Raw genomic sequence first — 15459 nt, forward strand, 5'->3', positions numbered from 1 at the left:
CATGGTCCCTACCACTTCCTTTTGTCTTATACCTAGTCTTCTACACTCATTTACCATTTCTTACTTGAACACTGAGGGTATTTGATTTATATTTAGATTTGTGATTCCAGGGTTGAGGCAGCATGCATTCAGGCAGTAAGTTCTGCCAATAAGGGATACTACATTATCTGAAATAAAAGCAAGGGATACCAGCCCCATCTCAATTTAGTTCCCAGTTTAAAGAGTGGGAATTGAGATAGTGAACTATAGCTCTATGTCTCCTGGACAGGGAACCAGAATGGTGTCTACCCCACCTCACATTCTTTTGCAGTTAGCAACAAGATGGGTCAAGGAGGCAGTCATTTTGTGCTTCATTTGACTTTCCTGTTTTACAATACCTTCCTTCTCCAGGACTCTGCTTGCTTTTCCCGCTTCATTTTTTGCCCCCACTATGTGCTCAACAAACCTACCGTCTAGGCTTATGTGAACTTTTCACCCTCAAGTTCTCACCTTTGCCTGGTCTGACTTTCCTCTCTCTTTTCAAGAGATTAACTCCTCTTATTATGGTCTCAGCTGATTATCTTCTCTTCTCTTCTGTACCCCCGGGGTATTTTGTATACCTTGTACCATTGCATGATTTATCCCCTTAATTGTACCACATTTTCCCTGCCTAGTAGACTATAAACTCCTTGAAGGTGGACACAAGTATCTTCATCAGTTTTCACTGTGCCTGCCGGTTGCCCAATAAATTCTTTGTTCATTCATTCCACAATGTTCTGGAATAACCATCATGGCTTCTGCCACAAATGTGTTTCTGAGGAATTTAGCCCTATTAACTCACTCCTCATCTTGTCTGTTCCTTGGGGCAGCTCCCCATGGATGGCAGCTGCATATCTTCTCCTCATTCTTTCCCCACCCACGACACGTACCTTGAATCCCAGGGCATGTCTAACAGTGCCTGTTCTTCCCTCCTCTGCAGACCTACAGAGATTCTGATATTGACGTCTTTACCTTTGGGACACCCATCAATACCATCTCCCTCACCACAATCCTCTTGTACCAGGCAATGGAAATGAAGACCTGGGTAAGTACCTCAGAACCCCTTTGACCTAAAAAATGTGAGTTGTTTTACTCTGTATCACTGATCCACTCCGTAAGTCAAGCAGAGAGTTTATGGTTTCATATGGTTTCACTCATATGTGGACCGTAAGGAACAGCACGGAGGACCACAGGGGAAGGGAGGGAGAACTGAATGGGAAGAAATCAGAGGGGGAGACAAACCATGAGAGACTCTGGACTCCGGGAACCAAACTGAGGGTTACGAGGGGTTTGGCGGGGGAGGGTAACAGCATGATGGGTATTAAGGAGGGTACATGTGGTGATAAGCACTGGGTGTAATACGCAACTAATGAATCGTTGAACACTACATCAAAAACTAATGATGTACTGTATGATGACTAACTGAACATAATAAAAAAATAATAATAAATAACTACTGAACTCCTGTGTCCCACTTGTACAGGGATGAGACAGGTATAAAAGATAAAGTCCCTCACCTAACTTGCTTATCATCAGTCCAGGATTATAAACCTAAGACCCATAAAACCATGAGACAATTTGTTGCAAAAATAGGTATTTTTGGTTAAAAACTTTGGGGTATTTCAGAGAGAGGAAAGCAGTAGCCTGACCATACTTGAGGCTGTGTTAGGGAGGCATATGCTCTCCATTTAATTTCAGGGTAAAAGATTAGAGGGCTACCTTCATGTAAACACATCTCAAGCATGTCCAGATATCACATTTCAGTATCTAAGAAGTCAATGACAGCTTTCTCATTAAATTCTTATAGTCAGCGATAATTATAAAAACTAAAAGCTTAAAATCATATACCAGGTACCTATTTATATGATTTTTAATTATCTTATTTAACTTCCCAGAGCACTTTGTGGATTTGGGGGGGATGGGGGGTTAGTCTTATACAGTGCTGTAAGTCAATTATACCTCAATAAGTTTAAGGTATACAGGATAATCACTTGATATACATATATTGCAAAGTAATGGATGTTAACTAAATTAGATCAGCCTACGTCGTGAGAGCTAGTAAGAGCCACCCAAGGAAACTTGAGATCACAGACACCCTCTATTCCAGGTCATGCCAAAGACAAATAGAACAAAGTGATAAAACCAAGAAGGTATAGCCAAGCTTAAGCACAGGATAAATTTCTTCAAGAAGCACCAGCAGCAGAAGAGGCTGAAAAACAATGAGACAGGGGAGGAGGAGGTACTGGACTGGCTCAAACTGAAGGCTTTCCCAGAAACTAGGACAAGAAACTGACTTGTGGCTGTAGGGAGTCTGGTTCCTATGGAGCCCTGTTTACTGCTAGGTTCATGGTCTGGGGTAGAGTTGCCCACTTAAGAAAGCAAGCTGAAGAAAAGTTGACAAGGACATGCTATTTGGAATTACAGTTTTATGAGAAGCCATGAGGAAGGTAGATAAGAGTCAAAGACACAATTTTAATATTGGGAACTGAGCCAAGCTAAGGAAACATTTAGAACTCTTCAAAATGAACAATTTTGTAATTGAAATAAAAAATGCAGGGGCACCTGGGTGGCTCAGTCGTTAAGCATCTGCCTTCAGCTCAGGTCATGATCCCAGGGTCCTGGGATTGAGCCCCACATTGGGCTCCCTGCTCCGCAGGAAGCGTGCTTCTCCCTCTCCCACTCCCCCTGCTTGTGTTCCCTCTCACTGTGTCTCTGTCAAATCAATAAAATCTTTTTTAAAAAATGCAATTTGTGGGATCCACTCTAGATCAGACTCTGGCAAACAGTAAACTACCAAATTGGAAGATATTGGGAGCTCATCTGGAATGCACACAAATATGATAAAATAATTCAAAGGAATAATAGCTAGAATAAATGGCTCCAGCATCCACATAATAGGGGTCATAGAAGAAGAAAAAAAAAAGGGTAGAGAAACAGTATCTGAAGAGATAACCATTGAGAAAGAAAATTAATCAAAATAAACCTGAACATATCACCTGGATATATCATAGTGAAACTATATAGTGTACAAGAGACAATCGTAAAGTCTACCAGAGGCTATGGACAACTTACTTGAAAAGGAATAGCAGTTAAACTGACAAACAATAGAAGCTAGAAGACAATGGAGTAATTATCTTCAAAGACCTGAGGGGAAATAACAGTTACACATCACTTAAAATCGGGGCAAAATAAATGATATTTTCAAATAAACAGACATTATAAGGTTTGCTACTCCCAGACCCTCAGCAAAAAAACAAACATACTTCTGTAAGAACATAAAAGCCAAAACTGTAAGAAAAAATATCATGGTAAGAAAGGACTGTTCAATAGGTAATTTATGCTAAAGCCTTCATCATTAATAGGAAGAGAATAGAAGTATGCAATTAACTGTCAATTTTTCCATAAAAGTCCATATTTATTTAGCGTGTCTCAAAACTTAAGGTCTCTCTTAATACTTGAAAACATATCTTCAAAACTTAAGGTTTAACCATAAAGGAATGGAAAGAAATAAGAGGAATATAGGAAACTATCAATTCTGCAGGATGTAGGAAAGATAAATAAGGGCAAAGAAAAATGATGGACAAAAAACTCCACAAAATAAGATGTTCAGAATAAATCTAAATATATCAGTATTCATAATAAATGTTAATGGATTTAATTCACCTATTAAAAGCAAAAATTATCAGATTGGATTTTTTTGTCCAGTAAATATAAGGACAAATAGACAAATTCACAATTGTAGTGTGCGATTTATATACAACTCTATCAGAAACAGATCAAATAGAAATGATATAGAAGCCTGGAATAAATTATCACATTTGATCTAATGTATTAGTAAACATGCATCTTTTCAAAAACACACAGACCATATATCAAAAAGTAAAAGACCAAATTCTGAATTCTTACAGGAATTTGAAAGAATCATGATCATCCTTTCTGACAATGCATTTAAATTAAAAACAAGCAATAAAAAGATAGTCAAACAAAGCTAACATGCTTGGAAGTTTCAAAATGCACTTCTAAATAACTCATGAGGTCAAGAGTAAATCATATTGCTGAATGACTATAAAAACACCATATATGCAAACTTATGGGTTGAAGCTAATCCTTTTATTATTAAAACGCAAAAAGATAAAAAACAAGAATTCGATTCAAGGAACTTAAAAAACTATCATGTAAATCTAAAGAGAAAAATCAAGGAAACAAGAAAGGATCAATAAAACCAAAACTGTTCCTCAAAACCCTAATAACAATTAATCTCTGTTACTCAGCCATAAAAAAAAGAATGAAATCATGCCATTTGCAACAACATGGATGGGATCTAGAGAGTATATGCTAAGCGAATATGTCAGAGAAAGACAAATACCACTCTTATGTGGAATTTAAGAAATAAAACAAGCAAAAAGAAAGGCAAACCAAGAAACAGACTCTTAACTATAGAGAACAAACTGATGGGTACCAGAGGGGAAGTGGGTGGGGGATGGGTTAAATAGGTGATAGGGATTAAGGGGTGCTCTTGTTCTGATGAGCACTGGATATTGTATGGACTTGTTGCATCACTATATCGTTACACCTGAAACTAATATGGTACTGTATGTTAACTGGAATTTTAACTAAAGAAAACAAAAAATCTAATCTCTGACAAAACCAATCCAAGAAAAGACCACAAAAATATGAAAAAGACTGATAATTATGGACATCAATTTAAGTATTTTTTGAAAATTTAAAACAAGTTGATAATTTCTTTAAATATAAAATCTACCAAAACATAACCAAGGTCATTCAGCAAACCTGAATAAACCGGTCACCATTAAAGAAATTGGCTAAAATAATCCTGATACCAAAATAGGCATAGACAGTTCAAGGAAAGAAAATTATAGAGCAATCTCACTAAATGAACAGAGATATAAAAATTCTAAATAAATTATTGACAAATTAACTCAGCAGTGTGTGAAAGATAATAAAGCCCAACCAAGGAACTTTCATATTCTGGTAGTAGACCACAAACTATATGCTGATGCCACCACTCTGGAGAGCAATTTGAAAATAGCTGGAGGAGTTTAAGTACTCATCTGCTATGACACAATTCTACTTTTAAGTATGATGCACCCTAGAAATATTCTTGCATGTGTTATATACAGAGATGTGTTCAAGAATGCTTGTTACAGTATTGTTCTTAATAGCAGGAAAAAAAATAAAGGAAAAAGGCTAAGTGTTCATCAACAGGAAAATAAACTGTGGCATATTCATATACTAGAACAGTTAAAATAAATAACCAAAGCCAGATCTATCAACATAGATGGAACTCCAAAGCATTAGGTCTAGTGAAAAAAGTTAAAGGATTAAAGAAGCATTCATAAACATGTATGTACAAAATATGCACAAGAATGATGAACCACTAAAAAAAAAAAAAAAAGAATGATGAACCACTGAATTTATGTTCAAGACTAAAGAGAAAACATTTGCAAGGGAATCATGGGTGCTTTAATTGTATATGTTAATTTTTTTAATAATAATTGGAGGAAATATGACAGTTAAAATTGATAAAGCTGGATGTTGGTTATATGAGGTATACTATCTTATGCTTGAAATATTTCACAATTTAATTACATTAAAAAAAAAACCCCAAGATATTTCCCAAGAGGAATTCTACTCTCCATGAACCTCTTAACCACTAGATTTTTAACATTTCAGAAGGCCCTGAAAAGTATAATCAGGCCTCGATTGTGTATTACATGGGTGATGAATTAAAAATTCTGTATCTTCATTGGTCACTCAGCCCACTTTCTCACAACACTGCATCCATCTGCTTTCAGAGAGGGGGACCTGTTCCTTTCACTCATCATTCAGCATTATTAACCCACCCAATGCATTTCTAGACCGGCTAAACCAGTAGTTACTTGTAATTTCTGGTGCTTTTGGAAAAAGAGTCAGTTACTAAAATCATTATGAAAAAGTATATTTCACTTTTGAAAGTACTTGAAGCAAGACAGTCTATTTCCTGGGTAGAAATCTAACATGAATTTGAGTAACTGTCAGTTTTCACAGTTCCCACCAAAGCAACTGAAAAGAATTAACTAACTGCTTTCTTCTTCAGGATCAGGGGCTGGATTATTCAGATCACCTCTCCCACTGAAAACTAAAAATAAAAATAAAAAACTACTTCAAAAGCATAAAAGAGCTGACAGAATAGTAAAGACAAAAACCTCTGAGAAAGGGGGAGTCTAGAGAAAGAGCCAAACCTGTTTCCTTGAGGATGTCTGCAACCCTGCCCAAAAAGAACTTTGTTTTGGGGCAGCTTGACTGAGCAAAATATTCAGAAATCAAACCCAGACACCCAAGGCAGGAGTCTAATAAGAGCCCACATTACATTAGGATCCCAAAGCTATACCTCAGGGTAAGGCTACACCCAAAATGGACCTGCCTGTTCAAGCTCCCCAGCAGGTACTGCAGGGATTATTTCCACTGTGAGCAAAGCAGGGAGAATCAATATAAAGGACCTGTCCTAGGAAATGGACCATGGGCTGGCCTCATACAGATTTGCAGCCCAGGTTTGTATCACCTTGGTGAGCCAAATTTTGATGTATGAGGTCAGTTTAAAGTGACCCAAGACTGACAGTTGCCAAGGACATTACAAAATAAACATGCCTTCTCTAGAGAAAGGTATCTCATCCCATGCCTCAAAATTGTTCCTACCAACTCTTCGAGGGCTCTGAGCCTCACATATTCAAAAAACACCCAACTCTCAAAGAAACAAAAACCCATTAGTGAGGTTTAAAAAAAAATCAGAAACACATAGTTCAGGTGTTGGTATTACCAGATATAAATTATAGAAAAATCTATGTTTAAGCTTTAAAATATCTGCAGGGATTGATAAACTATATAAAGCAATCTAGCAAATTTGAAAAGAGACCAAATAAAACTTTTAAAAATAAAATACAGTAGCTGGCTTAACAAAAAAATTAGACAAAACTGAAGGAGAGAATTATTGAATTGGTCAAAAGTAATTATACAGAATGTAAAACAGAAGAAAAATAATGAAAATTATGGAAAAGGTATAAGATATATAGAAGATAGGGTGGTATCTAAAAAGGTCTAACATACGTTTGATCAGAATCTAAGAAATAAAGGAGACGGGCGCCAGTGTGGCTGTCGGTTAAGCATCTGACTTTGGCTCAGGTCATGATCCCAGGATCCTGGGATCAAGCCCCGCATCGGGCTCCCTGTTCCGCGGGGAACCTGCTTCTCTCTCTCCCTCTGCCTGCTGCTCTGCCTGCTGGTGCTCTCTCTCTAGCTCTCTGTCAAATAAATAAACAACATCTTAAAAAAAAAAAAAAGTAAAGGAGAGAGAAAATGAGACAGAGGTAATAGTTGAAAAGATAGTGACTTAAGAATTTTGCAGAAATGATGAAATACATCAACCCACAAATTCTAGATCAGCAAAACCCAACCAAGATAAATAAAAAGAAATACTTATCATAAAGAAACTATAGAATACTAAAGACAAAAACCATAAAAGTAGCCAGATTTGGGGGTGCTTGGGTGGTTCAGTCAGTTGAGCATCCGACTCCTGATCTCAGCTCAGACCTTGATCTCAAAGTCATGAGTTCAAGCCCTACAATGGGCTGGCTTCATGCTGGGCATGGAGCATACTTAGAAAAAAAAATTGCCAGATTTTAGGAGATAACCATTTCTTTCTAAGGAACAACAGATAAGAAATGTCTCAAAAGCAACAACAAAAGCCAAAAGACAATGGACTGCTATTTTAAATATGCTTAAAAAAAACTGCCAAACAAGAATTCTATATCCATCAAAAATGTCTTTCAAGAATGAGAATGAAATAAAGCATCAGAATAGATCACCAGCAGATTTCCACTAAAGGCAATTCTAAAGAATGTACTTAAAGCAAAAGGAAAAAAAATCTCAGATGGAAGGTCCAAGATGCAAGAAGGAATGAAGGTACAGAAAATGGTAAACATCAAGTGAATTTTAACAAATGTTGATGATATTCAACTATAATAATGATCTGTCTGCTTTAAAAGATGATAGAATTAAAATATGCAGTAGCAGTAAGATTTAAGTCAGCAGGGAAGTAAACAGAGTTAAAGTGCTCTAAAGCCCTTGTGTGATTCAGGAGTAGGGAAAAGTAGTTACATACTTTAGACTGTGCTAAGATTGCTTATTATCATTTATTGAGTAATCATTGAAAGAATAGAACTGGAGTGTATAACTTTCAAACCAGTAAAGGGAAAAAATGAAATTGTACAAAATACTAAGTTTAAAAGAGGATAAGAGTGCATAAAAGAACATAAAACAGGACAAAATAAGATCAGACAACAGAACACTGTACTGCTTTGAACATGAATAAACTGCAGCCACATGTGGAAAAAATGGATTCCTCACACCAAATAGGATTCTATTTATCTAACACTTAAAAAGCAGAGTACATAGGCAGTGAAACTACAAAGGATGGCTTGTAATGATCACCAAAGTCAAGGGTGAGACAGGATCTCTAGGGGCTCTTTGGGTATGTATGTTCAAATTCTGGATGAGGGCAGCATGGGTGTTTGCTTTCTAATGCTCCATTAAACTGCATGCTTTTTTGAATTTTTTATGTGTGTTGCATTCCCCCCCGCCAAAAAAAAATGCTTAAAACAAAGTTAGTCAGATGCCATGATTGCACTGCCCCCTGATCTAAGCTATAGTTTTAACAGTGTTTACTTCTCCTTTCCTTCCACAGACCATTATCCACGGGCTTGTTCTTGTAGGCAGCTTCCTGATGTACTTTGTGGCATCCCTTGTTTACAATGCCACCTGCGTCAACTGCAACAGTCCCACCAATCCCTATTGGGTGATGGAAGGCCAGCTCTCAGACCCCACTTTCTACCTCGTCTGTTTCCTCACACCCGTCATGGCTCTTCTCCCAAGGTTTGAGCACAGGGGTTGTTTTCTACCTAGAACCACCAATGCCCCCTTAATAAGCTATTTTCATAAGCCAAGAGTCAGGAGTTTGACTCCTGCTGGGAACCTTGAGGCTATTGTTTCAAAGACAGGGTATTAGGTCAAAGAGAACAATGAATTAGAAGGCAAATAACATGGACTGTCATCCCAGGTCAGCCACAGAGTAGCAAAATCACCAACTGGCATGGCCTAAGTTGTGACATCTGTAAAATGGTAATTTCTGCCCTCCTGCTTTACAAATTTTGTTGTGTGTAAGGATCATTTTGAAAAGGTCTGTGGTCCTTTATTAGCCCAGGAGTCTCATAACTCTAATAACTACAGGCATGGGCACACAACTGCAGCAAACCAGGTGTAGTACAGACATGGGGTGAAAGACCTTCTCAGCTTCTCCCTATCATTGCCCCAGAAAAGATCAAGTCTTAGCATTGCAGAGCTTGAGATTTCTTACAGAAATTCAAATTTTGCATGAAATAGCCAACTTTTTAATATTACTCAAATTTATTACACACAAAAATGTGTATTAACCAAATAAATCATTCCTGCCCAAGGACTATTTCTAACATTTCTATCCTAAACCTTCTGCATTTGACTTTTCCAGAAGAATAGCCACAATAATGCCTTGCATTTCCTTGAAGCTCTTGCCACACACTATCTAGCACTTTGTTTTGCTTTTGCCATCACCTAGAATTTAGGCAGAGCTATAGTTCTAGTACCACTTGCTCATGGGACAGTTAAGTCCCAAGAAGGGACTATTCACAAGTCCACCACAAATTACAGTGGGAGCTGGATTCTCCCAATTCAGTGGCCTGTGTTCTATTCTGCAGCCCACACTCTAGTTAGAACAGTCAGTGAACTTGAGCATGTACCTGTGGGCAGGACTTAGCCCCTCTCCATCCTTAAGATCCCACCACTCTGAACATCAAAATTCAGCCACCTTATCATCATAATCTGTAGTAAACAGACTATCTCAACATGGCGTAGAACTTTTTCTAATCCAAAATTAGAGAGCCATAGCTAGTCATATTTCCTTTAATAAATGTGGCAGCTTGCTTAACCTAGGTTGGTCTCCATTTCCTTGTCCTAAGCCAGCTCAGAACCTTGACCTCTGATGCAAGGTTGGAGGCTGAAGATACCTAGATTGCAAACACAGACATCAGTTGTATCCTAAGTATGCTCTATGTGCATGGCCTCCCTGCGTGGCCCCTGCTGGGCTCTACAGCTTCATCCCTCCCTCAACTCCCTACTTCAAACTTCGGGCTCCACACTACCAAGCTTCTTGTACTTCTCTGAAAGTCCATGCCTTCTCACCTTCCTGCCCTTATTCATGCTGTTCCTCCTATTTGGCGTACACTTTCTATTACCAAACCTCCTCATCCTTTGACATTTCAGGCATGACCAATTCCAACCCTTCCATGATTTCACCTACCTTCCTCAAGTAGAAATATGTCCCCCTCTCTTATGTGTTCCCATCACCTGGGTGTGTCTTTGTCACTGCCTTTAGCCATTTGTTATAAATCGTCTATCTCTGACCACTAACTCCTGGACAGAAGGTATCCTCCCTATCTTTATATAACCAAAACAGCACAGTTCCTGTCACATAGGCTGCATTCTGAGATAAATGAGCAATAGATGTTAGAAGAACAGAAAGGGGAATAAAACAGGATCCTTGTTCTCAAGAAACCTGCAATCCAATAGACAATTCAGATATAACTTTGACCATAAGACAGGGGAAAGTGACTAGTATGGAAAGAGGGCCTTGAATGAAGAACAGGAAGCAATTAAGAACAAGTACAAGCCTCAAAGGACATATTGCCCGCCCCACCCCTTCTTCTGCCCAACCCCTTGGGAGAGACCATGAAGACTGTGCCCTCATTGGAGAAGGGCATCAAACTGTGGGTTAAGTACTCTTGTTCACACTTTTGGGTTAAACACAGCTATGATCACCACAAGCCAAGGACTGAGCTCCCCTGTTCTGTGTCATATTTAGGGAATGGAAAGAAAATTATCAGCCTATATTCTTTGTCTTACCCTTGGCTGGAAAACACTTAAAGCCAAAACGAACCAGTTCGATGAGGATATTTGAAAAGTATGAAGACTGCTGACACCTACTTTGAAAAGACAAGCCTTCAACATTACAGCTTGTTATAACAGATGAGGGACAAGTTAGGAAAAGGTTAACAAATACTTGCTTGCTAACTACCATAGCATATAAGTTAAATCTCTGCCTATTCTTTATCATCATCATAAAGTTGGATTTCTGCTTAATGTTGTTTACTAAGAAAGCAGACATTTCCTCTGATAGAGAAAAGATTATTTTAATAGTTCCAAGGACTGTAGACTTATAACCTTGGAACAATAAATGTTTCATATAGAAATCTACATGATAGAATGTTTGCCACAGAAAACTACTCATTCACTTAAAGTTGTAAGCTATATTTATCATAATGGAGATTGATTTCACTCACCCAGCTTGTGATAATTAACCCACTAGCTGTGACCTCACTTAGCTTGGTCTAATTAATTCAAGCAGTATAAGAGAATTGTACGGATTTTCTTAAACTGGGAACATGTAATTATTTTACAGATAAAACAAAAGGAAGCCAGTGCACTCAGTTTACAACACAAAGCAGCCTCTTAATTAGCTATAAGGGAGGATAACTGTCCTTGCACACTCTTTCCTTGGCTTCGGTAACACAACACTCTGTTGGTCTTTCTCCTACTTCTTTGTTTCCTTTGCTGGTTCGTGTTCTTGACATAGTGGATGTCTACCCTTGGTCTTAGGTTCTTCTAACTTTATATTTTCTCCATAGACATAGCAACCACTATTATGAAGTTAAATATCATTTTTAACAGATGACTCTCCAATATAAATTCCCAGTCCAGTCTCTCTTCTGAATTCCAGATACATCTTTCTAACTACCTCTCATCACTGCCACTAGGCACATTTAGTCTGAGGAAACAGAGACATCTGTAATTTAATTCATGATCCATCCTCTATCAGCACCACCATCAAAGAAACTTAGGTCTCTTTCAGAGTTCTCTCCATCAAATGTTACCCACTTAGGACCAGGACAGACCCCTAGGATCCTTAATACCACCTACCACCTCACATGTGACTTGTCATGAAAACCAGGTGGGTTTATCCCCTGTGTATTTCTCAAATCCATCTCTTATTTCTATTTCTAATCTTTTTACCCCAAATTACTTCAGCAGTCTCCCAATGGGTTTGCTCTAACCCATTATCATTGTGTCAAAGTGTAATCTTGTCATCATCTGTTTATGTCTCGCCTCCCCCCCCCAAAGGAGCTTCCCAAGACCATCACCGTAAAGCACAAAAAACAAGATCTGGCCACAGCCCCTGCCTGCTCTGGCCCTAGCAACCCCTTCCGTCCCATATGTCCCCACCCTTGTCCTCACTTTCTGTACTGCAGCCATTGTGCCCAGGATTTTGTTCTCACCCCCTTTGCCTGACTACCTCCTATGCATCTCTCAGTCCTCAGCTTAAATGTTTCCTTCTCAAGGAAGGTCTCTCACACCAGATCAGGTGTTTGATACTTTTCATTGCTCTCTCCATTTAGAAGTCTATTTATGTGCTACATGAAAGCAAGAACCTTGTCTTGCTCACAGTTTAATCCCTTTGGGCCTGGCCTATTGTAGGAACTTTACAGGTATTTGTTAAATAAATGGATGGAGAAAGGAAAGTGATAGCTTGGGGGAAAGGCTTAAACTGAGAATATTCAAATTTCCAAGAAATTGAATCTTTCCTGAAACATATACATGGCCACCTGTACTGCCTCACTGGGTGAGATGAGAAAGAATTGGGGGAAATTTATCTGATTCCATGGGACCTACTGTTGTCTTCAGAAACCCCTTGCCCCTGAGGTCACCCTAAAGCTTTTAGACAATAGTGGAAGGATGGAGCCTTTCTATAAGGCTTTAGAAATAAAACTTTTTAAAGGATTTTTTTTGGAAAAAAACCATGAGTGTTCTCCTGACCAATTGAAGTACATTTTAGGTTAAGAAATCAACACTGAAAGAGGGAACATGAGTTGCCCAGTATCACAAGATGGTGTAATGGTGTGATTCTTTCTCCATACACCACATAGTTTTATTCACCTCCTCACTCCTTCCTTCCCTAAACTTGGAATAGAGAAAAGATTCTAAACAAAGAGACTCCCAGAGTCCACATTCAACTGGGCAGGGACAAAGGGAACACTTGGGTCAATCATCAGGGAGGTCAATTAACTTCTCTGGAGACCCTGGGAAACCCTTCTTGGCACTTGTAGTGATAATACAGCGATGCTGTCAAGCCAGCCCATAGATTCAGGGAAAGAGTTTGTATTTAGAAACTACTCAAAAATTAATAAGTTCCACAAAGGATTGACATTATAAATCAAGTACATATGCCTGAATTAGAATAGCCCAGAAATAGAAATGGACCACCTTTACATGGTGGATAAAAGCCTTGGGATCCAGAATGCTTGGTTCTGATCACAGCTCCATTACTGTGAGACTCTGGACAAATCACTTAATCCCTTGTTGCCTCAGTCTCATCATCTGTACACAGGGGGAAGCAAAAGTACAGACAGCCCAAGATTGTTGGAAGAATGAAATGAGTTAATGTCTAAAGCATTTAGGATAGCTCGGATACATAATAAATGTTAGCTGTTATGTTCTGTTACTGTTGAACTCCCCATTACCAGAGGCGCCCAGGCCTAGATTTGATAGCCAACAGTCAGGGACGTAACAAACAGAATCTTGCCCTGTCTGGGGAATTCGATTCTAAGGCCTCTTCCAATGCTGAAATTCAAGAAGTCCACAAAAAACAAAGTACTTTTATTCTGTTATTTCCTACCAGGTACTTTTTCCTATCTCTACAAGGGACTTATGGGAAGTCTCTGATCTTAAAAGCTCAGAAAATCGACAAACTCCCGACAGACAAAAGAGACCTAGAAATGCAGAGTTGGAGAAGCAGACAGAGGCCTGTCCCTATTCCTGGAAAGGCTCAGCACACCCACCATCCAGTGCCACCTGTCCCAGAACGAGCCTTCAGAGCCAGCACCCCAAAGAGCTCTAGCCCTCCAGAGCGGAAGTACAAGGAGGACTGGGTGCTGCATGGAGAGAAATGCAGCAGAGACCATCTGAAGGATCACCCATGCCCAGGGGACTCCTCAGCTAAACTCTCATCCAGGGAATACCTGCTTCTGGGGCCTAGTAAGACAACGACTTCGGGAGCCTATTCAAGTGGACAGACTGATGAGTACAGGCCCTCAAGCAGGGGCAGTCATCGCCGATCCCAGAGTTCACTGACCATATAAATGGCCTGAAGAAATCTGTACAAACTCAGAGGAAGCCACCCAATCAATGGGCTAATTAACCTATGACTCTTCGTCTTCATGGAGGAAAGGCCATGCCAGATTTATTTGCTCCCAACCAGGCTTGACGTCCTTGGAGAAAATGCTGGCCCCAAGGGCTTTGACAAAGGACTGGAAACCAACCCACCTCTACCTTTCTCCTGCTGCCAGGCAGCATATAATGCAAACAAAAATTTTATAAGGAAGCTATGTGTCTAATGCATTGAGTTTTAAAATTTTTTTAGCCCAGAGACATTCTTGTGACCTTCTAGGTAAGTAGAACAAATGGCTAACACAACTGGGCCATAATTTTCCAAGATTCCAAGAGATATATCTACCCAGGCAATCTCTCAGGATATGGAAGTTTCTGGGCTTGTCAAGCCATCACCTCATCTTATTGTGCCGAAAGTTAAAGTTTCAGAAGAGACCCATATATACAGGTACTTCATCTTGAGTGTATTGCAGTGGTAATTACGTCAGGTTTAACATTTTCATTCATAGAGAATTGGTTGCTTCCTGTCTCTAAGCCAAAGAAAACCATATCTAAAGAGTAGATTTGAACTCAGTGTCACAGACACTTTTGAAAATTGTAGATCCATAGCTAGTGTAAGAGGCAACAACAATGTAAGCATGCTAAAGCGAATGGGTGCACTGGAAATCCCAAGCTTTAGCTAATGGACCATATGTCCACAGTCTATACCAAGAGGATAGGAGCAGTACTATTTTTTTAAAGCTATTTGTTTATTTTTAAACAGAAGTACTCATCCTTATTCAGCTCTAAGACTTATAGACCTTAATATATCTGCGCCCAGAATAAACCTGTATGATAGAGCAACTCTGAGCCCAAACAAGGACACCTCAAAGGATAGGGCCAATATTAAACCCTATCATTAAGCTTATCCCTGATTATTACCAGCTGGAAGACACTGGCCCATGCTTCAGTTACATTAGGGAGAGTCAGAGGAAGTCTAATTTCAGAGGTTAAAGGATTATGCAAACTTCTTATCCCTAGAGGTTACAAATGCCAAAATGTAAAAGTGCTCAAAACAGTGTTGAATGAAAGAATGGATGATAGAATTCCAAGAAGCTATCAAGAGAATTCAGGTCTATTATGGACAAGGATAAT

At 39.0% G+C, this 15459-nt stretch overlaps 1 protein-coding gene across 4 annotated transcripts in view; it reads left to right on the plus strand.

Annotated features, from left to right (window-relative positions):
- ATP10B (ATPase phospholipid transporting 10B (putative)) overlaps positions 1–14865 on the plus strand; it is a 275419-nt gene extending 260554 nt beyond the window's left edge. For all 4 annotated transcript variants that reach the window (XM_025867091.2, XM_073890325.1, XM_073890323.1 and 1 more), the window contains 3 exons: positions 959–1063; positions 8759–8946; positions 13838–14865. In XM_025867091.2, the coding sequence (XP_025722876.2) occupies positions 959–1063; positions 8759–8946; positions 13838–14297 (753 nt within the window). In that variant the 3' untranslated portion in view covers positions 14298–14865. The remainder of the gene's footprint in view (positions 1–958; positions 1064–8758; positions 8947–13837) is intronic.
- The last annotated feature ends 594 nt before the right edge of the window (positions 14866–15459 follow it).

Source organism: Callorhinus ursinus, unplaced genomic scaffold (assembly GCF_003265705.2).
Source record: "Callorhinus ursinus isolate GAN/ISIS: 27379988/994484 unplaced genomic scaffold, GSC_fseal_2.0 scaffold3, whole genome shotgun sequence".
NCBI classification, from domain to species: domain Eukaryota; kingdom Metazoa; phylum Chordata; class Mammalia; order Carnivora; family Otariidae; genus Callorhinus; species Callorhinus ursinus.